At 37.8% G+C, this 20,728-nt stretch overlaps 1 protein-coding gene and 1 long non-coding RNA gene across 13 annotated transcripts in view; one reads left to right on the top strand and one right to left on the bottom strand.

Annotated features, from left to right (window-relative positions):
• Positions 1-20,728, top strand: part of XPNPEP3 (X-prolyl aminopeptidase 3) — a 66,108-nt gene that overhangs the window by 12,324 nt on the left and 33,056 nt on the right. For 8 of the 10 annotated variants that reach the window (XR_006533335.2, XR_001400923.3, XR_001400922.3 and 5 more), the window contains exons 2-4: positions 2,832-2,948; positions 14,760-15,167; positions 17,495-17,697. Coding sequence is in view for 7 of the 10 variants with exons in the window: in XM_014858985.3 (XP_014714471.3) it covers positions 2,832-2,948; positions 14,760-15,167; positions 17,495-17,697 (728 nt within the window). In the remaining 3 variants the exon portion in view is untranslated. Of the gene's footprint in view, positions 1-2,826; positions 2,949-4,326; positions 4,466-14,759; positions 15,168-17,494; positions 17,698-20,728 lie in introns of those variants that run through there. The other 2 variants (XM_070506817.1, XM_014858987.3) reach the window with 2 other exon arrangements.
• LOC139045026 (uncharacterized) lies at positions 668-9,969 on the bottom strand. Of its 3 annotated transcripts, none has more exons than XR_011502576.1 (6): positions 9,793-9,969; positions 6,428-6,506; positions 5,175-5,377; positions 4,330-4,427; positions 1,539-1,624; positions 668-803 (listed from the first exon to the last, which is right to left on the bottom strand). It is a non-coding gene; the product is annotated as an uncharacterized lncRNA (long non-coding RNA). The 3 variants fall into 3 exon arrangements; XR_011502575.1 differs by having other exon boundaries at positions 1,539-1,621; XR_011502574.1 differs by lacking the exons at positions 668-803; positions 1,539-1,624 and having other exon boundaries at positions 4,293-4,427.

The following is a 20,728-nucleotide window of genomic DNA, read 5'->3' as shown; positions in this document are numbered from 1 at the left end:
TCTCTTCTATCTCAAATCTCCCTCTGTGTTTCTCTTATAACAGCACTTGTTATTGGATTTAGGACCTACTCAGATGATCTTCTCATCTCAAGATCTGTAATTAGATCTGCAAAGACCCTTTTTCCAACTAAATTAACAGTCACAGGTTCGGGGGATTAGAGCTTGGGTGTATCTTTTGAGGGGCTACTGTTCAAGACATTACAGTAGTAAAATCATTTTAGTGCACTGAGACAAACTTACTTAATGAAATAGGACAGAAAAAATATTAGTCATAGAGTAGTATTTAGTGAATTTTTACATATATAGGTCTATATTTACTATGTTGCTGTGTAAAATGTATCTCTTACTGTGGGTCTTAGTTTTAAAACTTTGAAAGCCATTACCTACTATAACTGCTTTATTTCACAAGTGAAGAAATAAGTGCAGAGGAATTATGTAAAATGCCAAGATCACATAGATAATCGAACTAAGCTAGAACTAGCACTTTTTTCTGCTGTACTATGCTGCCTTTAACTCTTTGTCTTAGATTGCCTTCCAGAGTGCATACTTATTTCCTTCATTCTTCTGTTTACCTCTTTTTTTAACCTTTTATTATGGAAAATTTCAAACATATACACAAGTAGGTAGAGTTGTATAATGAACTCTCACGTACTTGTCACTCAGCTTCAGCAGTTATCAACTCATGGCCAGTCATTTCATCCAAATCCCCATTCATCGTCTCGCCACTCCACCCCTGCTCCATATTTTTTTTGAGGCAAATCCCAGATCATATCACTTCATCTGTAAGTATTCAATTTATATCTCTAAAAGATAAGGTTATTCTTTTTAACATAACCATAAAACTATTATCACACCTTAAAAAAATAAACATTACATCCATAATACCATCAACTATGCAGACTCTCCAAATTTCTAATGATCCTATAAATGTAATAAATAGTGCAAATTGGTATTTGTTTTACACTTTGTTGCTTGGATCAGGATCCATATAAGGTCTACATGTTATAATTGGTTGATAATGACTTTTAAGGTTTTCTTAGTCTGTACATTCCCTCTTCCATCTCTTACCACCCCTACCTCCCCTGGAATTTATGTAGAAGAAACTGAGTTGTCTGTCTTGTAGTATTCCGCAGTCTGGACTTTGTTGATTGCATCCCTGTTGTGTCATTTAGCAAGTTCCTCTGTCTTCTATGTTTCTGTAAATTGCTTGCCTCATCTTTCTTAAGCTGTCAATGTGCATAGACTGGGCATATTCCCTAATATGTATTCTATACATTTTCTAAAGATAGATTCCAGGAAATCCTTGTTTAATATTTTGTCTTTTTTCTCATTTTTCACTATTAACCGTATTTTCATACTGCCAGAAACCTGTACCATTGTCTGTCTTTTTAATCATCCCAGAAGCTATAATTTTTCTCAATGATCCTCTGTAAATTTAATTCAGAGTTGACATTTAAGACTCCTGACTCTCCAAATACATACACCATCATTCATACTTCATAATCTCTACAATGACCTTTACCTTGATCCTGACTTACCACATTCTGCTGTTGTAGTGATTGTATGTTCACAAGGAGATTCTATAGTACTGATTGTGTTGTTGGGATTCAACAGACAAGACCTACTGAGCAGCAGGGTGGAGGGATAAGATCAAAGATTTTGGAGTTAAACCTGGATTTGAATACCAGCTTCCCCAATACTAACTGTAACATTGCACAAATTACTTCTCTGGGTTTGATTACTTATTTATAAAAAAGTGATGATAATGCCTACCTCACATGGCAGTTAAAAATCTAATTCCTTATTTTGCCATACAAAGCCTTCAATGGTCCAATCTAAAAGATTTTCTAATCTTTTCATCTCCCTCCAGCAACACCGACCTGAAACTCTCTCTCCCTCTTCCCCCTGCATGCACACACACACCTATAAACACTGTATCTTCTCTTTCATAATCTCATTCATGATACCTTTCCCACCCCTTGTCTCCTTCACTTGACTGATTCCTATTCAGAGTAGGTCTCACCTACTTCTGCAGTCCCACACAAACACCTTTTGTGTGCTTCTCTGTGTTCCCCAGAGCACTGTACGCCTATCTTTGTCATTACACCATCCCACAGCATTTTATTAGCCTGTGTGCTCTCAAAAGCCTTGTGTTTGAACCCACTACTGCATTCACCATGTAGTATTATAATGCTCTGTTTTGTCTCACCTCCACTAGACTGCATATTCTTTGAAGACCGGGGCAAATAGTTGTCTTATTCTTGTATCTTTCCCAGCATGTATTCCAATCATATGTTAATAAATCTTGTTGAACAAGTGCTAATAATACTGTTTATTGTATGCCATGATTAAGCGTTTTCATACATTATTTTATCTAGCTTTAACATTCCAAGATTAAATGAGATAGCATGTGCATGTTTCTTCATACGTCACATATCGTCAATAAAAGCATTAATTCTTTTTCTGAGTTTTAGGTCACAGCTTCACCCTACCTCTGTGAGATACTTCCTAACCCCTTCCCCTGCTTTCATTTGTTGACTTCCTTCTGTTCCCATAGGTCCCTGTTCTTAGCTCCGTCATACTACGTATATATACACCTCTACTGTGCTATAGTAGACTAAGGTTGCTCAGGGTGAAGATGATTTCATTCTATATTCCTAGAGCCCAACACAGGCTCTGGCTGGCATGAAGAAGGGCCATATAGATATTGAAGGAAATACTCATTTACATTTTTCTAAAGCATCCAACTTCTGGAGATTGATAAATGTATATATACTGTGAGGACTTTCTAAATTTGTTGTTCCACTTCATCCTCTTTATTTTTCCCTCAGGATGCGTGTCATGTTCACAGCGAAGGTACTCCCTCCAGCCCATCCCAGAGAGGAGGGTTCCAAACCGATACTTAGGCCAGCCCAGCCCCTTTACACACCCACACCTGCTCAGACCAGGTAAGGCCTTTTAACTGTAATAACTGCCTCACTCTTTAGGTGTTTAATCTAGAACTGTGCTATCCGATAGAATTTTTTGCAGTGATGGATAGGTCTGTGCTGGCCAATGCAGTAGGCACTAGCCACAAGTGTCTGTTGTACACTTAGAATGTTGCTAGTGCAACTGAGGAACTAAATTTTTAATTTAATTTTATTATAGTAAATTTAAATTTAAACCTAAATAGCTACATGTGGCTATAGGTACTGTGTTGACAGCACCATCTAGAGCAATAAATACTATAAGCCTTACAATTCAGAATTATCAGTGAAAAGTATTTCAGGATGGTTTTTTTGTTTGTTTTTTTTTAAAGATTTTATTTTTTTCCTGTTTCTCCCCAAAGCCCCCCGGTACATAGTTGTATATTCTTCGTTGTGAGTCCTTCTAGTTGTGGCATGTGGGACGCTGCCTCAGCATGGTTTGATGAGCAGTGCTGTGTCCGCGCCCAGGATTTGAACCAATGAAATACTGGGCTGCCTGTAGCAAAGCGCGCGAACTTAACCACTCGGCCCCGGGGCCAGCCCCTTTCAGGATGTTTTTAAAGAAAAAATTCTGTTGCTTTCTAAGAGTTTCTACCACTGTGTTCTAATTATTGATTCCTTGTGAACTACTGTGTTAAAGACAGTTTAGAAAACATGTTTTTCTTGAAAGTGTTAAATGCACATTTCAAAGTTTTGTTTAACAAAAATATTTCTATATAGATTATGCAAGATTTCCAGATCTGATTGTCACATCTTTGAGAGATGATAACAGTGATAAAGGTGATGCAAAAAGTTGGTAAAGGTTTACCTCACTAATTTTTTTCTGCTATAAGAGTCCAGTGTTGCTCCTAGAAGATGTGTCATCACTCTTGCTCAAATTCATACCTAAAGGTTTTTGTTTTGTTTTGTTTTGTTAAAAAGGCAGTTAAGGGGCCAGCCCAGTGGCATAGTGGTTAAGTTCGTGCACTCTGCTGCAGCGGCCTAGGGTTCACAGGTTTGGATCCCAGGCACAGACTTGGACACCACTCATCAAGCCATGCTGTGGCAGCAGCCCACATACAAAATAGAGGAAAGCTGACACAGATGTTAGCTCAGGGACAATCTTCCTCACCAAAATAAAAAAAACAAACAAAAAAACAGTTAAGGGGTGAACTATGGTGAATGAATATCATCCCAAAGAGATAGGTAGGGTAAAACCAAATGCTTTGTAGAAAAAGCAGTCAGGTTTTCAAGGGAAATTAGTTGTTTCTTCTGCCACGGGAAATTAAATCTGTATTTACTATGTAAGCATATATATATTAATAATCTAAATTGCCTTCAGAAATATGTTACTCTGTCACTATCTCCACTTAGTGAATGATACCAGTGTGTCTCTCAGTGAGGGCTTCCTTTTGCTGATTCTTCATCAGACTGGAATTCCTGCTGGGAAGTTGGCTGAGACTCAGGAAATGCAGCTCACCACTGAAACACACAAGAAATCAGTTTTTCAAAGCTGTAAGGTAAGCTTGATAGCAATCCAGTTGGTATTAGTTTAAGTATTTCCCTACCCTATCTGCCTACCTGTAACTTCAATTTTTTTTTGAAGTGGAATTGGTATTAAGTTTTACCAGCTTTGAAAATTATTGATTTCTCATGGTGAGATGCTTTTACATAGTGAGCTGCATTTTCCGGGCCCAGAAACTAGTAACCATATTGTCAAGACGATGGCCCTGTATCTAGACTGTTTGCTATGCATGTTATGTGCATGTTAAATATACAAAAAGTGAGTGTAAGTAAATGTACACACATACGTTTTCATACATATACATATGGTCCTGTCACCTATGGGGGAAAAGGGCTGCCCGTCCTAATTTTTACTCTCCTGGATCTAGGGTTTTGGACATTGGGGTAAGTGAGAAGGAACAGAAGTAGATGGAATTTTAAAACAGAATTATCAATGTTAAAGAAACCATCAGGTATACAGTAGTGTACCCCCTTGTCCGTGGGAGATATGTTCTAAGACTTCCAGTGGATACCTGAAACCAAACCCTATATATACTGTGTTTTTTCCTATACCTACATACCTATGGTAAAGTTTAATTTATAAACTAGGCACAGAAAGAGATTAACAACAACAATAATAAAATAAAACAATTATAACAGTATACTGTAATAAACGTTGGGTGAATGTTGTCTCTCTCTCGCAATGTCTTACTGTACTGCACTCACCCTTCTTCTTGTGATGATGTGAGATGATACAATGCCTATGTGATGAGATGAAGTGAGGGGAATGACGTAGGCCTTGTGATGTAGCGTTAGACTGCTATTGACAGTCTGGCAGTATGTCAGAAGGAGGATCATCAAGCCATGGCAATGTGATGGGTGACTGTCGGGAGCAGCCGATGTCGGAGGTTGACCACTGGTAACTGAAACTGCAGAAACTGCGGATAAGGGGGGACTACTGTACAGTTTTTGGATGCAAAAACTATATAAGAATCCAAAGAATCATTCATCTTTCTCAATGTAGAGATGCAAAACTTATGGAAGTAACACATATAACAAATGATTATGGGATGGAGGAAGGGTAAATTTTTAAGAAAAATTAAAAGGCATGTAATACTTTTTTTAAAAATCTCTTTTACAGAACCAAAGTCAGTTTGTTAGTTTGGGGTATAAAACTATTTTGCCTGTTACTTGATTTGCTCCTAAAGTTTTCATGTTTGGCATAGTTATTTTCCCAATACTTGCCAGTACTTAAAACTTGTGGAAAATATCTCAATCCCTTTCCTAATTATTACACAAGTTCCATATATATTATAGAAAAATTAGAGAATACAGATAAGCATAAATTTTTTTAATTGCTCATAATCCCATCTCTCAGAGAAAACCTCTAGTGAGATTTGGTATGTGTATCTTTCCAGACTTATTTCTTATATAGAAATGTGTATGTGTGTGTGCGTGTACACATTCTGTGTACTGATCAATTATTTCCTTAAAATAAATTCTTAGAAGTAAAATTACTGGATCAGCTCCTGAATTTTTGAGAGCTGTTTCCCTTGGATTTTCTCTCGACCGTACCTATGTAAGTTTTCTGAAGCAACAGTAACTTGAAAAATGTTCAGCACAATGACATGGGAGACAAAAGGATTCTGTTCTGGCTCTGCTAATACTGCTTTAGATGGAAATAGAGTCAGGTTGACTCCCCCAAGTCCTCCTAGTGATTTTTAAAACTTATTTCCTTACAGAAATCTGAACATTGTAGACCATTTCTTCTTTTTATGACATTGCCATCCTTGTGCTAAGGACTTGTTTATAGAGACAGAAAATGTCGCTTCATCCTCCTTAATCACTAATGTGCCTTCCACGTATCACCCAGGGAAGAAAACTGATTCCATGTAGAAAGGCAAGTGGCATTCTTAGCTATATACTATTATTAACTGTGAATCTACTTTTTATAATACCTGTACAAGAAAGACACTTACCTAGTTCTCTGACACTGTCACAGGAGTCATGCTGTCATTAGCAGAACAGCAAGGCGCTCAGCCCAAAGAAACACTGAAACTTATCAGGGAATAGGAAGAATTAGTGCCTAGTGAAGCATTATTTTCAAAAACCTATATTTCTAACATTTTTGCATTCCTAAGCAAAATTAACTTTGGAGTATGTGATACAGTTTGGAGCGCTTTAAGAAAAGGCTATTCAGAGAGTTGGGCTTGTCAATAATTGTCTGACATATCCAGAACCAATTCATTGTTTCCTTTCAGCTCCAGCAATGAACAGATTCATTGGGAAGTAATCGGTATATAACTGTGTGGCCCACAGTTTAGGGAATGCTTTTGCCATTTACTTTTTTGTCCCTTATCATCAAATATAATGGCTGAGACTATACAGTTATTGTCAAGTATAATATTTTAAATGATGAAAAGATTGGTTCTAGATAATAATTCCCAAATCTTCCTTTAAATGTTTCAAAATCACTTAGGTATCCATCTTTCAGTGGTAGTTTACTTGTAGTTCTGCCTTGAGCAAGGGGTGTATTTTTTGTTGTTGTTTTCTTAAACATGGTTGACTTTAATAATATCTAAAAGATCAAGATTTATTTTAGTGGGGTGAGGTTTTTATATTATTTCAAAGATTAAAATTTTGTCTAAGAAATGACAGAAACTGAAAGTGGTTTGAAGCTACCTTGACAATTAGGTGAGATTTTTCAAAATACAGTACGTGCCAGGATCCCATGGGCTTGCCGAATCAGAATCTGGAGGGAAGGGCTTAGACCACGTGTTTTCGAGAGCTCCCTGGGTGTTTCTGTGCACACCACTGGCCTAATGGGTAGTCATTTAGCTGGGTGCATGAAGATGCCTGATGACTTACAGGAACAAGCCAGATCTTTGGCCACAGGCCACATTTTGAAGCAGAGCATGCCTTCCTCATGGCTCTCAGATGTCCTCCTGCCCAAAGCCTTAATTCTTAAATTCATTCACGTTTATCATCACCACCATCAAACGTTTACTGAATGATGGCTTACATTTATCTAGTCATTTCAAAACACTTTGTATAGATTATACTTGATAGGCAGAGTAGTAGTCTAAAAAAGTTTTATATTCCTAGAATTTTTAATTTAAATTCAAGGCCTACTTTTTCCCTACATTCTTCACCGTGAAGTCCACCTGTTTTTATAAAGTAATGTATTTTCTTCTTCACTCTGTGTACCTATCAAATTTTAAAAATATCTGTATATTTATATCGATTATACATTTTCCTCTTGTCTTCATCTTCTGAATTAGATTTTAATGCAAAGACTTTAGTCTTTATGTATATAAGTTTATAGGTGAATAAATCTATATATTTAACCTATATGTATGATACATGTTAACTACTCATTTCAAGGTGCTGTTATACAGATAACTAGCTTATAGAAATTCCTTAAACTGCCATCTAGTGCAGAATTATAGTTATTTCTGTTTTTTAATACTGAGAGAAAAAAGAAAATTTTGAAATATAATAATTTTCATGTGGTTTAAATACTGGTACGTTAAAAATAAATATCTTTTTAGTTTCTCTTTAACCTTTGTGCATATTTCTCATTCATACTGAGAAATTCTCTAAGGTAAAGATTAGCAAGAATCTGTCCCAGGCAAGAATAATCTTTTAAAGAACTGAATAAAAAAAATCTCCTGAATCACTTGAGGCTCGTTCTTTTTTTGTTAATGATTTTTAAAGAATTTTTATTTATTTATTTTTAATTTTTTTTTTCTTTGAGGAAGATTGGCCCTGAGCTAACATCCACCACCAATCCTCCTCTTTTTGCTGAGGAAGATTGGCCCTGAGCTAACATTCATGCCCATCTCCCTCCATTTTTTTATGTGTGGCACGCCTGCCACAGCATGACTTGATAAGCGGTGCATAGGTCTACACCTGGAATCTGAACTGGCAAACCCAGGGCTGCCAAAGCAGAGCGTGCCAACTTAACCACTGCGCCACTGGGCTGGCCCCAAGGCTCATTCTTTTTTTTTGGAAGATTAGCCCTGAGCTAACATCTGCCGCCAATCCTCCTCTTTTTGCTGAGGAAGACTGGCCCTGAGCTAACACCTGTGCCCATCTTCCTCTACTTTATATGTGGGACGCCTGCCACAGCATGGCTTACCAAGCGGTGCCATGTCCACACCTGGGATCCGAACTGGCAAACCCTGGGCCGCCACAGCAGAACATGCAAGCTTAACTGCTATGCCACCAGCCAGCCCCCCAAGGCTCTTGTTGTGTGAGAAAACCAAAGACTTTCAGGGCTTCTATGTAAATAATTACTTTGATACAGATAGTGGTTGTCCATGTAAATTTTACCCTTCCAAGCTCCCACCTGGCTTTGGATCATCAGGATGACAACCTCTTCAAGTGTGAATTCATTATTGTGGTAATAGTTATAACTGATATATATATAGTTTTTACTGTTCTAAGTATCTTATTAACTTATTTAATCCTCCTGACACCTGTGTGAAGTGGGTGCTATTATTATCTCCATTTTAGAGATGAGGAAACTGAGGCACAAGGCAATTTGGTAGCTCTCCTCAAGTCACTTAGTGTTCTTAAGCCGGGGTTCCAACTCAGGAAAGCCTGACTCTGAGTCCACACTTGACCACAAAACAATACATAACACCTGTGCCAAAGAATATTATCTGGGAATTTTGTAGCTCTCTTTTCATTACAATATTTTTTATAAGAAATTCAACTGAGAGGAGTCTTAGTGTAAGTTATTTCAAGTTTAGAGAGTGGTATGCTTTTTTTAATGTGGTAAAATTTACGTACAGTGAATTGCACAGATCTTAAATATGCAATTCAGTGAGTTTTGACAAAGGTCGAAACCAATATACCCCACACCCCAGTCAAGATACAGAACATGTCCATCACCCTGGAAAGTTCCCTCATGCCTCCTCCAGTCCAACCCCAGCTCCCTCTTTAACCACTGCTTTCGTTCCTCTCAACATGGATTGTTTTGCCTGTTCCTGAATTTCATGTAAGTGGAATCATACCCTATGTACCCTTTCTGTCTGGCTTGTTTACCTCAATATACACAAATGAAGTCCATTTATCTATTAAAGTATTTTTTATTTATTTGGTAATTTCATTTCTTCAGAGAGGTCTTTCTTTTACCTCATAAAGGAAACATTTATTAGCTTTTTCTTTACTCTCATTTTCCAACTACATAGTAATAGATCAGTTTATGAACTACTTCGTTATATACAATAAAAAGTACGTAACATTAAACAGAATTCTTCTCAAGGACACTCCTTCAAAATCAGACCACATTAAAATCCTAATCTAATTAGTTTCAGGACATAATTAAAATACATACCTAGATTATAGGAAAGACCTGCATCCTTCCATCCATTTTCAGTCTTTATAAAACTTTCTTTTCTGGGTTTTCTTCTTAGCTCATAAAATATGATGAACATCTTTCTCAGTCTCTCGAGAGGCCCAATCCTAAATGTCCTGGAAGAGCTTTTCTTCTTGGCTGCAGAATCTCGGAAGTGATTGTGAGACTTTGCTATTTGCAGAGTCCACATTGTGACTTCTTGGCATTGATTGGTTAAATAAGCTTGTTAGAATAGCCCCCTCTATCCTTTATTAACTCCACAATATAAAATGCTGACTTTGTTTCTTAATACTTTACAATGTGACAGTTGCCAGAATGTCTATTCAGATACAGTTTTATCAGAAGAAATTCAGGCCAGATTGACTATAATGGTTAGTTCTATGATCAAAGGCCATAACAACTGCCAGGTTTACTTTTAGGGTTAAAGTTCATTGCTTTATCACACCTTTTTTTTTCCTTCTTCAAATGGTAAGAAAAGGTATCTTTTTCCTTGGATAATTTTTCTGTCATGACCAAGAGTTCTGTGTCACTTTGAGATTTCAGAAGTTTGGAAGCATTTAGTTAATGATCACTCCATAATGTTGATAATTCATAAGACTGGGAAAATGTAGCTAGTGTTTTAAATATTTCTTATATAGTCATTTCTATGAAATTGGATTCAGCAAAGAGGAATACTTTGAAGGATATAAAAGATGATTTTCCAATCCTGCTTTGATTTCCAAATAATTATATCTTTTTTCAGATGTATTTCCTAACATATGTATATGTATACTCTGTTATTAATGAAAATGAGAGATAACACATAGATTAATTAAAGTCATTAAAATTGTGAGACAAAAAGACAAAATGAATTGACTTTTTATTTAGTTTCATTACATGGACTGTAGCTGTGAAATAACCAAAAGAAAAGCACAGAGAAGGAGAAAGTGAAAAGACAAGAGGGAAAGGTCAGATAATCCACCGATTATAACCAGCCTCTGCTTTTATAAAAGAGTATTTACTGCTTGGGTAAATTGGGAAGTTTCCAATGTTGGGTAACAGAGGCACTCTTAACATGAATAATTATCAGAGAGATTAAATAGGTAAGCTGTTCTTGGGCTCTGGTACAAAGTTCAGTATTCTGCCCAAGAGCCCTTGGGGACTCTTAGCTCAATCGTGAAAGAAAGAAATGTGATGTGAGCTCTTCTAGGACTGACTGTTGCTTTGCCTGGTTTAAACTGTCCTATAAGGCCCTCTCTTATTTATCTCTTTTATTTCTTACCAACTTCATCAATAAAAATGTAATTTTTTTGTATGTAGATAAATAAAACTTACATAAAAATTAATATTTTATTAGTAGAATGCGAACTACAGAATTTCCTGGAGAGATAAACTATGTAGAGATAAAACAACTAGACACTTCCAAAATAATCATCAACAGCTGAGTTATATGTGCTGAATGTGAGTACTAAGAAAATTCGGAGGTCTTTGATCCAGCAGTTTCTCTTCCTAGGACTATCCCATAGAAATAAAAGCACCAGTACATAGTGCATAAGAGTACCAGGATATAAGTACAAAGATTTTTATTATTAAAGCAAAAAGCTGAAAAATATGAGTGCTCACCAGTATGGAAATATATCAGTAAGTTATGATACATCACCCCAAGAAATGTTGTGGAGACATCAAGCAGAATGAATTGAAGCTATGCCAGATGACTTGGTGGGAGAGATCTCTGAGGTATTGTTGAGTTAGAAAATCAAGATACAGAGAAGAGTGCGTAGTATCCCATTTTTGTAAAGCACTAGTGACCCACAAAGCCCTAAATGCAGGTATATGTGTATATGATTATATGGGTATTGAGAAAAATAGGAAAAGATACATACTACATTACAAACAACAGCAAGGTGCTGATGTGGGTAGGAGGGAAGGGGAGCAAGGAGTCAAACAACGAAGGAAAAGAGGAAGAATATTTAATTATTGAAAGACTATAGGATGTATGTATATAGGAAATGAAATAGTTAATTTAAAATAATTCACAAGGACAAATCAACATGATCTGGGCTAATCAAGAAAGCTTTTTGAATGCGAAGAGTCTAAAAACCAACACATATTGAGCCCAAGATCTCGGAAAGGAATTGCTATGGAGGGAGAAGAAATTTCAGAAAGGGGACACATTGTAAGCAAGATAATAGGGAAAGAACAGGTTGGAGTTATGTAAGACATAAGAAGGAATTAATTTCAGAATAATTAGGGGAATGATTAGAAGAAAGTTGGCCAAGTCATCAAGCACCACATATTGTTTGATTTCATTCATACGAAATCTCTACAATAGATGAATCCGTAGAAACAGAAAATAGATTAGTGGTTACCAAGGGCTGGGGCAGATTGGGAGGAAATGGAGAGTGACCGCTAATGGGCATGGGGTTTCTTTTGGAGCGATGAAATATTCTAAAATCAGTTGTGGTAATAGTTGCAGAATTCTGTGAATATACCAAAAACCATTAAATTGTACACTTTAAGTGGATGAATTGTATAGTGTGTAAATTATATCTCAATAAACCTGTTAAAAAAAAGAGTTGGCTGGATAAATTGGAGTTACCTGGTAGAGAGCATTAAAATCTAAGCTTAAGAGTCTGAATGTGATCTAATGGACAACAGAGAGCCATTGTACATTATGAGTATAGAATGGACTGTCCATGGTTTCCCTTTTTTAGCCTCCTTTTCTCTTTATTTGGGATTTTAATTATAAAAGTATATACTCATTGAAACATCGTTCAAATAATGTAAAAAAGCGTGTTAAATAAAAAAATTCAGTCTTATCTTATTCCCGAGATTACCACTGTAAAAATTGATTCTTTTCTAAATTCTTTTCTCTCTCTCTTTTTTTTTTTTTGAACATAAACGGGATCATATTATCCATCTGGTTCTGTAACTATTCCAGACAGCAGTGTTTCATGGCTATCTTTCCATACTTGCATGTGGAGACTGGCTACCGCAGGGAACGATAATAGAGTCATAGAGTCATTGTAAGGATTAAATGAGTTGATACATGTAAATAATTAGAATGGTATCAAGCACATAGTAGGCGTTCAGTAGATGTTAGATGTTGTCTTACTATTATTATTACTAAGTGTAGGCCAAAGGATATAGATTTTGTGAGTGATTGTTTTAGTAATTCTTTTGCTTTGGAACCTGAAGTGAAAGCAGGCATAATTTCCATTTCAGAAGGGAAATATTCACCCAGTCATCACTGGGCCAGCAGCCAGGCAGTCTGCTAGGTACTAATATTAAGAATACATAACACTTCTTAACAGAGGTTCTTAATCTGGGTTTTTTGGGTAGGCTTAAGGGAATCACAGACTCTTGAAATTGTATGTCAGGGGCCGGCCCTGTGGCCGAGTGGTTAAGTTCTTGCGCTCCACTTCGGTGGCTCAGGGTTTCACTGTTTCAGATCCTGAGCGTGGACATGGCATCGCTCATCAGACCTGCTGAGGCGGCATCCCACATGCCACAACTAGAAGGACCCACAATTAAAAAAATATACACAACTATGTACCGGGGGCTTTGGGGAGGAAAAGGAAAAATAAAATCTCTTAAAAAAAAATTGTATGTCGGGGCTGGCCCCGTGGCCGAGTGGTTAAGTTCGCGCGCTCCGCTGCAGGCGGCCCAGTGTTTCGTCAGTTCGAATCCTGGGCGCAGACATGGCACTGCTCATCAGACCATGCTGAGGCAGCGTCCCACATGCCACAACTAGAAGAACCCACAACGAAGAATACACAACTATGTACCGGGGGGCTTTGGGGAGAAAAAGGAAAAAATAAAATCTTAAAAAAAAAAAAAAAAATTGTATGTCAAAAGCTTCTATGTGCCTACATGCACTTTAGCAAACAGAATGAATCCATAACTTTCAAAAGATTCTTTAGGGAGTCTTCTTTTTTTTTTGGAGGATTAGCCCTGAGCTAACTACTACCAGTCCTCCTCTTTTTTGCTGAGGAAGCCTGGCCCTGAGCTAACATCCATGCCCATCTTCCTCTACTTTATATGTGGGACCCCTACCACAGCATGATGTGCCAATCGGTGCCATGTCTGCACCCGGGATCCGAACCGGCAAACCCTGGGCCGCTGAGAAGTGGAACACGTGAACTTAACCGCTGTGCCACTGGGCCAGCCCCTCAATTCTTAAGAACCACATACTTCATCAGATTTGATTTTCATGACAGCGCAAAGAGGTAGATAATATTATTAGAGTTTTTGGAGAGTACAGAGATGGCCATGACCCTCAAGGAGGTTGTGGATACCCAGTTCACTGTTAATACAAAGTAGAGAGTAAAAAGTCCTATTAGAAAGGTATTATTATTCTTTGGAGATTCAGAAGGAGAAACTTATTCTAGTTCTTGAAATTGGGGAAAGCTTTTTGGTCTTAAATGCTAATATATTAAAAACTGCAGATTATTTAACAAATATTTATCAAGTGCCCACTATATTCCAGTTGTTATTGTAGGCACTGGGAATATAACATTGAGCAAACATATAAAAATCTGTGTCTTCTTGGAGCTTACATTCTTTTGGGGAAGTCATACACGGATAATGTGATTCTTCTCCTCACCTTACGTATTAAAATTTCAGGGAAACTTTGATTATATGCCTAACAATGCCTCCCACATATTAATGTTCAGTAAATATTTGATTGAATGAATAAAAGAATGAACCAAAGAGCTGGAAGAGATCTTAAGGAGTCATGATCCCAGTTTTCAGGTAGGACCACATTTAACTATCATTTTTTTCTGAATTTTTACAGTGGAATAGAAATTTGAAACCTGGGTTTTCTCCTTAATTCTTCCTGTGCTCTGAGAAGATTTAGCATAAATTGAAGAAATGAACTTGAGTGTCTCCGTCTAATATTAAGCTACCTTAAGTACGTTGGCACTATAGAAATGCAAAGTGTCACTGTTATTTGTCGTTTCTAGGGGAGGTGACGCCAGGACTATCCCAGGTGGAATATGCACTTCGCAGACACAAACTAATGTCTCTGATCCACAAGGAAGCACAAGGGCAGAGTGGGACAGACCAGACAGTGGTTCTGCTGTCCAACCCTACATATTACATGAGCAATGATATCCCCTATACTTTCCACCAAGACAACAATTTTCTGTACCTGTGTGGATTCCAAGAGCCCGATAGCATTCTGGTCCTTCAAAGCCTCCCTGGCAAGCAGTTACCAGCACACAAGGCTATGCTGTTTGTGCCTCGGAGAGACCCCAGTCGAGAACTTTGGGATGGCCCACGATCTGGCACTGATGGAGCAATAGCTCTAACTGGAGTGGACGAAGCGTACACGCTGGAAGAATTTCAACATCTGGTACCGAAACTGAAAGGTAACAAATGGGAGCAGAAGTCAAACCACAGGTCAGATTGCCATTAAGACCTTCCTTGCCTATTTAGACAAAGGTCTTAATTTTCTAAAATGATTGTCGTAGCAATGCTTCCCTGAACACCATGAAAGGAACGTAAGTCTTTTCCACAAGACTGCGCTACTTTAATGATTTCATTTATTCATTTGCTAAATCTTCATTAGGTTATTCATTCACAGAGACTGTTAACTATCCTAGTTTGAAATCCCAGAGAGAGAATTTCTTTTTATGGTGGATGATGGGCATGGGCCACTTCAAGATTACTGACCAGTCTATTTACCCTTGACCACTGCTTCTTATCTTATTGCTTTTGCCAACTCTTCAAAAGGAGGCAATACTCTCAAAGGGTGATCCATCATCACAGCATCAGAATGACCTGGTGATGCATATTCCAATTACAAATGCGTAATAGATAGTGAGACTGTAAAATCTCAGGCCCCCACTCCTACCTACTAAAGCAGAAACTGCATTTTCACAAGACTCTCAGGTGATTCATATGTGCAATTGAGTTCTTGCCCTTCAAAATAGTCACTTTCTCTATGTTTATTCTAGTGAATTATGATCACTCAGAATGTTTTGAATTCCTTTTCTGGAACTTCTCAGAACCTACACTATATTATAAACTGTCCTTAGTGATTCTTGTAAATCTACAGCTCTGGGAAGTGTTTTATTTTTTAAAGTATCCAAAAGTCACTTAGAGCCAAATTTGGTAAATAAGCTGCATGATCAAGGTGAAAAATACTGATTTTAGACCAAAATAATGTGAAATTTTAGCCTGATTTGCGTGATGTATAAACCATTTGTGAACTTAGTTTCTAAAACATAATTCCAAAATTGTTTACAACAATCAAATAGGACTTGTTTCCTACAAGGACTTCTTTGAAAGAAAATACTCATTTGAATTGTAAGTTCCAATATGTTTGAATTCTTTTACTTTATACTAATATTTCCTATTTTATAGAGATAAATACCCAACTAAACTAGTGGAACTTTCTTATATCTTCAAAGTCTTCACAAATTTGGGACACAGAATCATTTTCTTTGTAGCTTTTTTATTTCTTGAATTAGTTGCTGGCTGTCATGTTCTACAGTCTAAATTTCGTTAACCCAGTATTATTAAAATCTTACATAAAATGTATTTTTCAAAAGCAGTTCTCATTCACCATTCTTAATGTTAGTGGTTTATTAGATAAAAGCACTAAGCAAAGGAAAAGATTAATGAAATCATATTTATTTAAAAATTTAAAAACCTAGAAAAGGTGGGCTATGATTTCATACACTGATGACAGGTAGTAGAGGCTGTTTTACTTTTAAAAAATTACAACAGTTAAATTTATATTAAGAATAGAATTAATGTTTCACATGTAATGTACATTTAAAACCATTTTTATTTTAAAATGAAAATATTTAGGAGATTGTATCACTAATACATATCCAATCAAAATTTTTAGGATTCTTTTTCCCCTCTTCTGTCCCAAAGTACTTTGTGTAAAACATACAGCCCTTCAGACTTAGATTGTTGGGAATGCCCCTCGTAGACTACTGTCAGAAAGAAACTAAAGGAACAAATGGAGACTTGGTGTAAGTGCAAAGCATTTTCATGATGAGCCTTCTTATCTTATGTCTCAGGCAAATATAGACCGTTTCCTTGGGTCTCTAAAATTAAAAGGTGAACCGTGATTGTCTAAAATGATAATACATGGCAGATGGAAAAGGAGAGATTTCCTGGACAAGTGTGGATTAACACTTGTTATCGGCTATAGTGTTTCTAAAGCTATGAATAATTGTTCCTAAATAAGAGAAGAACCTCCTTTCACTTATACTGAAATTTTTTGTTAAGGGATGGAAAACTTTTAACCATAAGGTCATGATCTGAGTACTTTCTGTCGTTTTTTGTTCAATTAATCAGTAATGCCTCTAGCTCAATTGTGATGGGGAGAACAATTTTTATAATTGCTCTTTAACAGTTAATAAATAATACATAAAATCAAAACTTGAATAAAGCTTTAGTCCCATCTGTCATCTTTGTAAAGAACACTGAAGTTTAGGGGCAGAAAAGCTGTATATTCAGTCCCAGAAAATCTTGCCATTTCCAGAGAATGGCCTTCCAATGACTTATGATCAAACCCTTCAGTTACTTCAGCCCTGAGAGAGTTTGTGTTCAACCCTTTAGAGTTCCTCACTACAGGTTTTGTAGTTTTGACCCTTGTTAAGGTCATTGTGACAGGTGATATTTCTTGTTGTTGCTATTAGTTTTATTTTAAATTTATTTTTTGGCTTCTTATTTTAAGCTGAGACAAATATGGTTTGGTATGACTGGATGAGGCCCTCTCATGCACAGCTTCACTCTGACTACATGCAGCAGGTGACTGAGGTCAAAGCCAGGAGCAAGAACAAGGTTCGGGCTGTCCACCAGCTGGTACAGCGCCTCCGGCTGGTCAAATCTCCTGCAGAAATTGAGCGAATGCAGATCGCTGGGAAGCTGACATCACAGGTATATAGTCCTACTAAAAACTTGTTTCCAAATTAAGAGAATCTCAGGGGCTGGCCTGGTGGCGCAGCAGTTAAGTTCGAATGTTCTGCTTCTCGGCAGCCTGGGATTTGCCGGTTCGAATCCTGGGTGCGGACATGGCACCACTTGGCAAGCCATGCTGGGTAGGCGTCCCACATATAAAGTAGAGGAAGATGGGCACGGATGTTAGCTCAGGGCCAGTCTTCATCAGCAAAAAGAGGAGGATTGGCAGCACTTAGCTCAGGGCTAATCTTCCTCAAAAAAAAAAAAAAAAGAATCTCAGCTCTTAGGGTTCAGAGTGCACCTTAAGGTTGTGTACCCAATGAATTTGTCTCACAGCAGATGAACATCTGGCTTCTACCTCAGTGTTTAGTGAACATGTCTGGAGACTTGCTCAATACCTTACAAGGCAAAGTAAATCTGCCTTCTAGTATCTTTTACCCATGATCTTAGTTGTTTCTCCTTGTAACAGCATAAATTAATTTTATTTCCTTTCCTTATGATAACTGCAATAATAGTAGCAGTTAAGCAATTTGACTGCTAAAGAAGACTCATAGGACTCAAAATGACAATGCTGTAAATCTGCAATTTATTATAGGAAAAGAGTACAGTATAGCAACAGCATTAAAGTAGGAATACCTGTCACAGACAATGGCTGTCTCACACAAGGGTCCAGAGAAGCCAGGTGCAGGCTCCTCATGTCCCGTCTCAGTATGGGCTGGGCAGGATGCATTTTCTCTCATGGATCAGGAATCACATATACACACACAGAACACCTCAGAACCAGGGAGCCCAAAATGGAACCTCAGCTAGCGATTTTGGGGTTTTGGTCACATAGGCACATTCCTGCTATGTAACAGCAAATGCCTTCAGAGGTCTCACGGAAACCAAGTACAAGCCATTAATCTCACTGTTATTAATACTGACAAGCTGATATAAGCTGCTCTGACACTCCTCTCAACACTGTTAATCAGTATGTTTCAGGCCTTGACCAGAATCAGTGCCAGGCAGGAACTTTAGCAAAACAGCTCAGGCTAATTCCCGGCCTGCTGGATTTAACCTCACAGCATCACAGCACACAAACATTTGAAGGCTCTTCTGTGTTCTCCCTTTGATCTTCCCAAAGTGCAACATTCTTGTTTTCCTTAACTCTTCCTCATATGTTATGGTCCCTATTTTGGTAACCGTCCTCTGTATGTGCTCTGGTTTGTCAGGGTCCTTCTTCAAGTACAGTGTCCAGTGCTCCAGCCACAGCTGGACCAGCAAAGACTAATTGCAAATGTTATAAGCATATGTCTTTGTCTTCCTTCAAATCATTGATTTTTTTTTTTTTAAAGATTGGCACCTGAGCTAACTGTTGCCAATCTTCTTTTTTTTTCTTTTTCTGCTTTTTCTCCCCAAATCCCCCTAGTATTTAGTTGTATATTTTTTTGGTTGTGGGTCCTTCTAATTGTGATATGTGGGACGCCGCCTCAATATGGCCTAATGAGTGGTGCCATGTCTGCGCCTATCTGAACTGGTGAAACCCTGGGCCACCGAAGTGGAGCACATGAACTTAACCACTCAGACATGGGGCCAGCCCCCAAATCATTGAATTTTAAGATGAGCAAGAGAAGAAGCTAAGAACAGATCTGTGGAATAATGTTGAGGGCTCCAGAGGAATTGATCCCAGTCCAGTGATCAGATGTCTTTGGATAAGGTGCAAAATCAGTTATAAATCTACCTAGGGTTTTTTTTTGTTTTTTTTTTTTTTTTGAGGAAGATCAGCCCTGAGCTAACATCTGCTGCCAATCCTCCTCTTTTTGCTGAGGAAGACTGGCCCTGAGCTAACATCTGTGCCCATCTTCCTCTACTTTATATGTGGGACGCCTACCACAGCATGGCTTGCCAAGCAGTGCCATGTCTGCACCTGGGACCCAAACCAGCAAACCCTGGGCCGCTGAGAAGCATAATGTTCGAACTTAACCGCTGCACCACGAGGGCAGCCCTTACCTAGGAGTATTCTGATCCATACTTCTCTCACTTGTCCACACTGTTATCCTAAGACTATTTTAAGTGTTGTGCTAAAATTTAGAAGTATTAAGTCTATGATACTCTCTTTATCTACCAACCCAGTAATGACATCAGACAGGGAGATGGAATTTGGCCTTACTTTTCTTAATGAACAACTAGCTGCCAGTGATTGTGTTCCTTAAGTGTTCCCACTTCTGGCCAGAATGTTTCTGTAAGATTTTTGGATATTTGGGCAAAGTAATTTCCTTAAATTCTTGAGGAATTGAATAATTATTCAATTATACTGTAATTGTATTGTTAGCCCAAATGAAAGTTGCCCTTCTTTTAGGGGACAAGCCAAATATAATTTGTGCCTGTGTGCTACTGATCAATTGGATTTTGTTGCAGTCTGATTTGGTTTAAGTAAAGGACCTTGCCATCAGAGTTAAGTAACTCTTACAGGCATAGAGTTGGTAGAATACGTAGGCAGAAGGAAAAGTGAGGAAGGAGTCAGACTTTGTCCAGGTCGGATCTCTCCTATGGCTGAGCATATAGCCTACCTCCTGGACATCTCTACCTTAATTTCCCATGATTATCTAAATTTGTGCTCTGCCCTCAACCGGACCTGACTCTCCTCGCATATTCTTTTTCATGGTTAATAATAGCAACATTACCCAGCTACCTTAGATAGAAATATAGAAGTTATCTAGACAAATGCTTTTCCCCAACCCTTATATCTAATTAACCACCCCCCAAGTCCACTCCTGGGGAGGCAGAATAGTGTAGTGGAAAACAGACAGACCTGGGTTTACCTACCAAGCTGTGTTATTTTGGCCTGTGCCTAGCACGGTGGGCCACCTCCTATCCCTTTGCTGTTTCCTTGCTTCCATTATTGCCTAAGTCTAACTGTACCCTACCCAGAGTGATCTTTATAAATCTGACTGTCCTCCTACTTAAAGTTTTTTGTTGGCTCCGTGTTTTTAGGATTAAATTTCAATATGCTCATGTAAGGCCTTTCATG

This window comes from Equus asinus, chromosome 4 (assembly GCF_041296235.1).
Source record: "Equus asinus isolate D_3611 breed Donkey chromosome 4, EquAss-T2T_v2, whole genome shotgun sequence".
Classification (NCBI taxonomy): domain Eukaryota; kingdom Metazoa; phylum Chordata; class Mammalia; order Perissodactyla; family Equidae; genus Equus; species Equus asinus.
The sequence above is the reverse complement of the archived record's forward strand: the minus strand, read 5'-3'. Positions and strand labels throughout refer to the sequence as shown.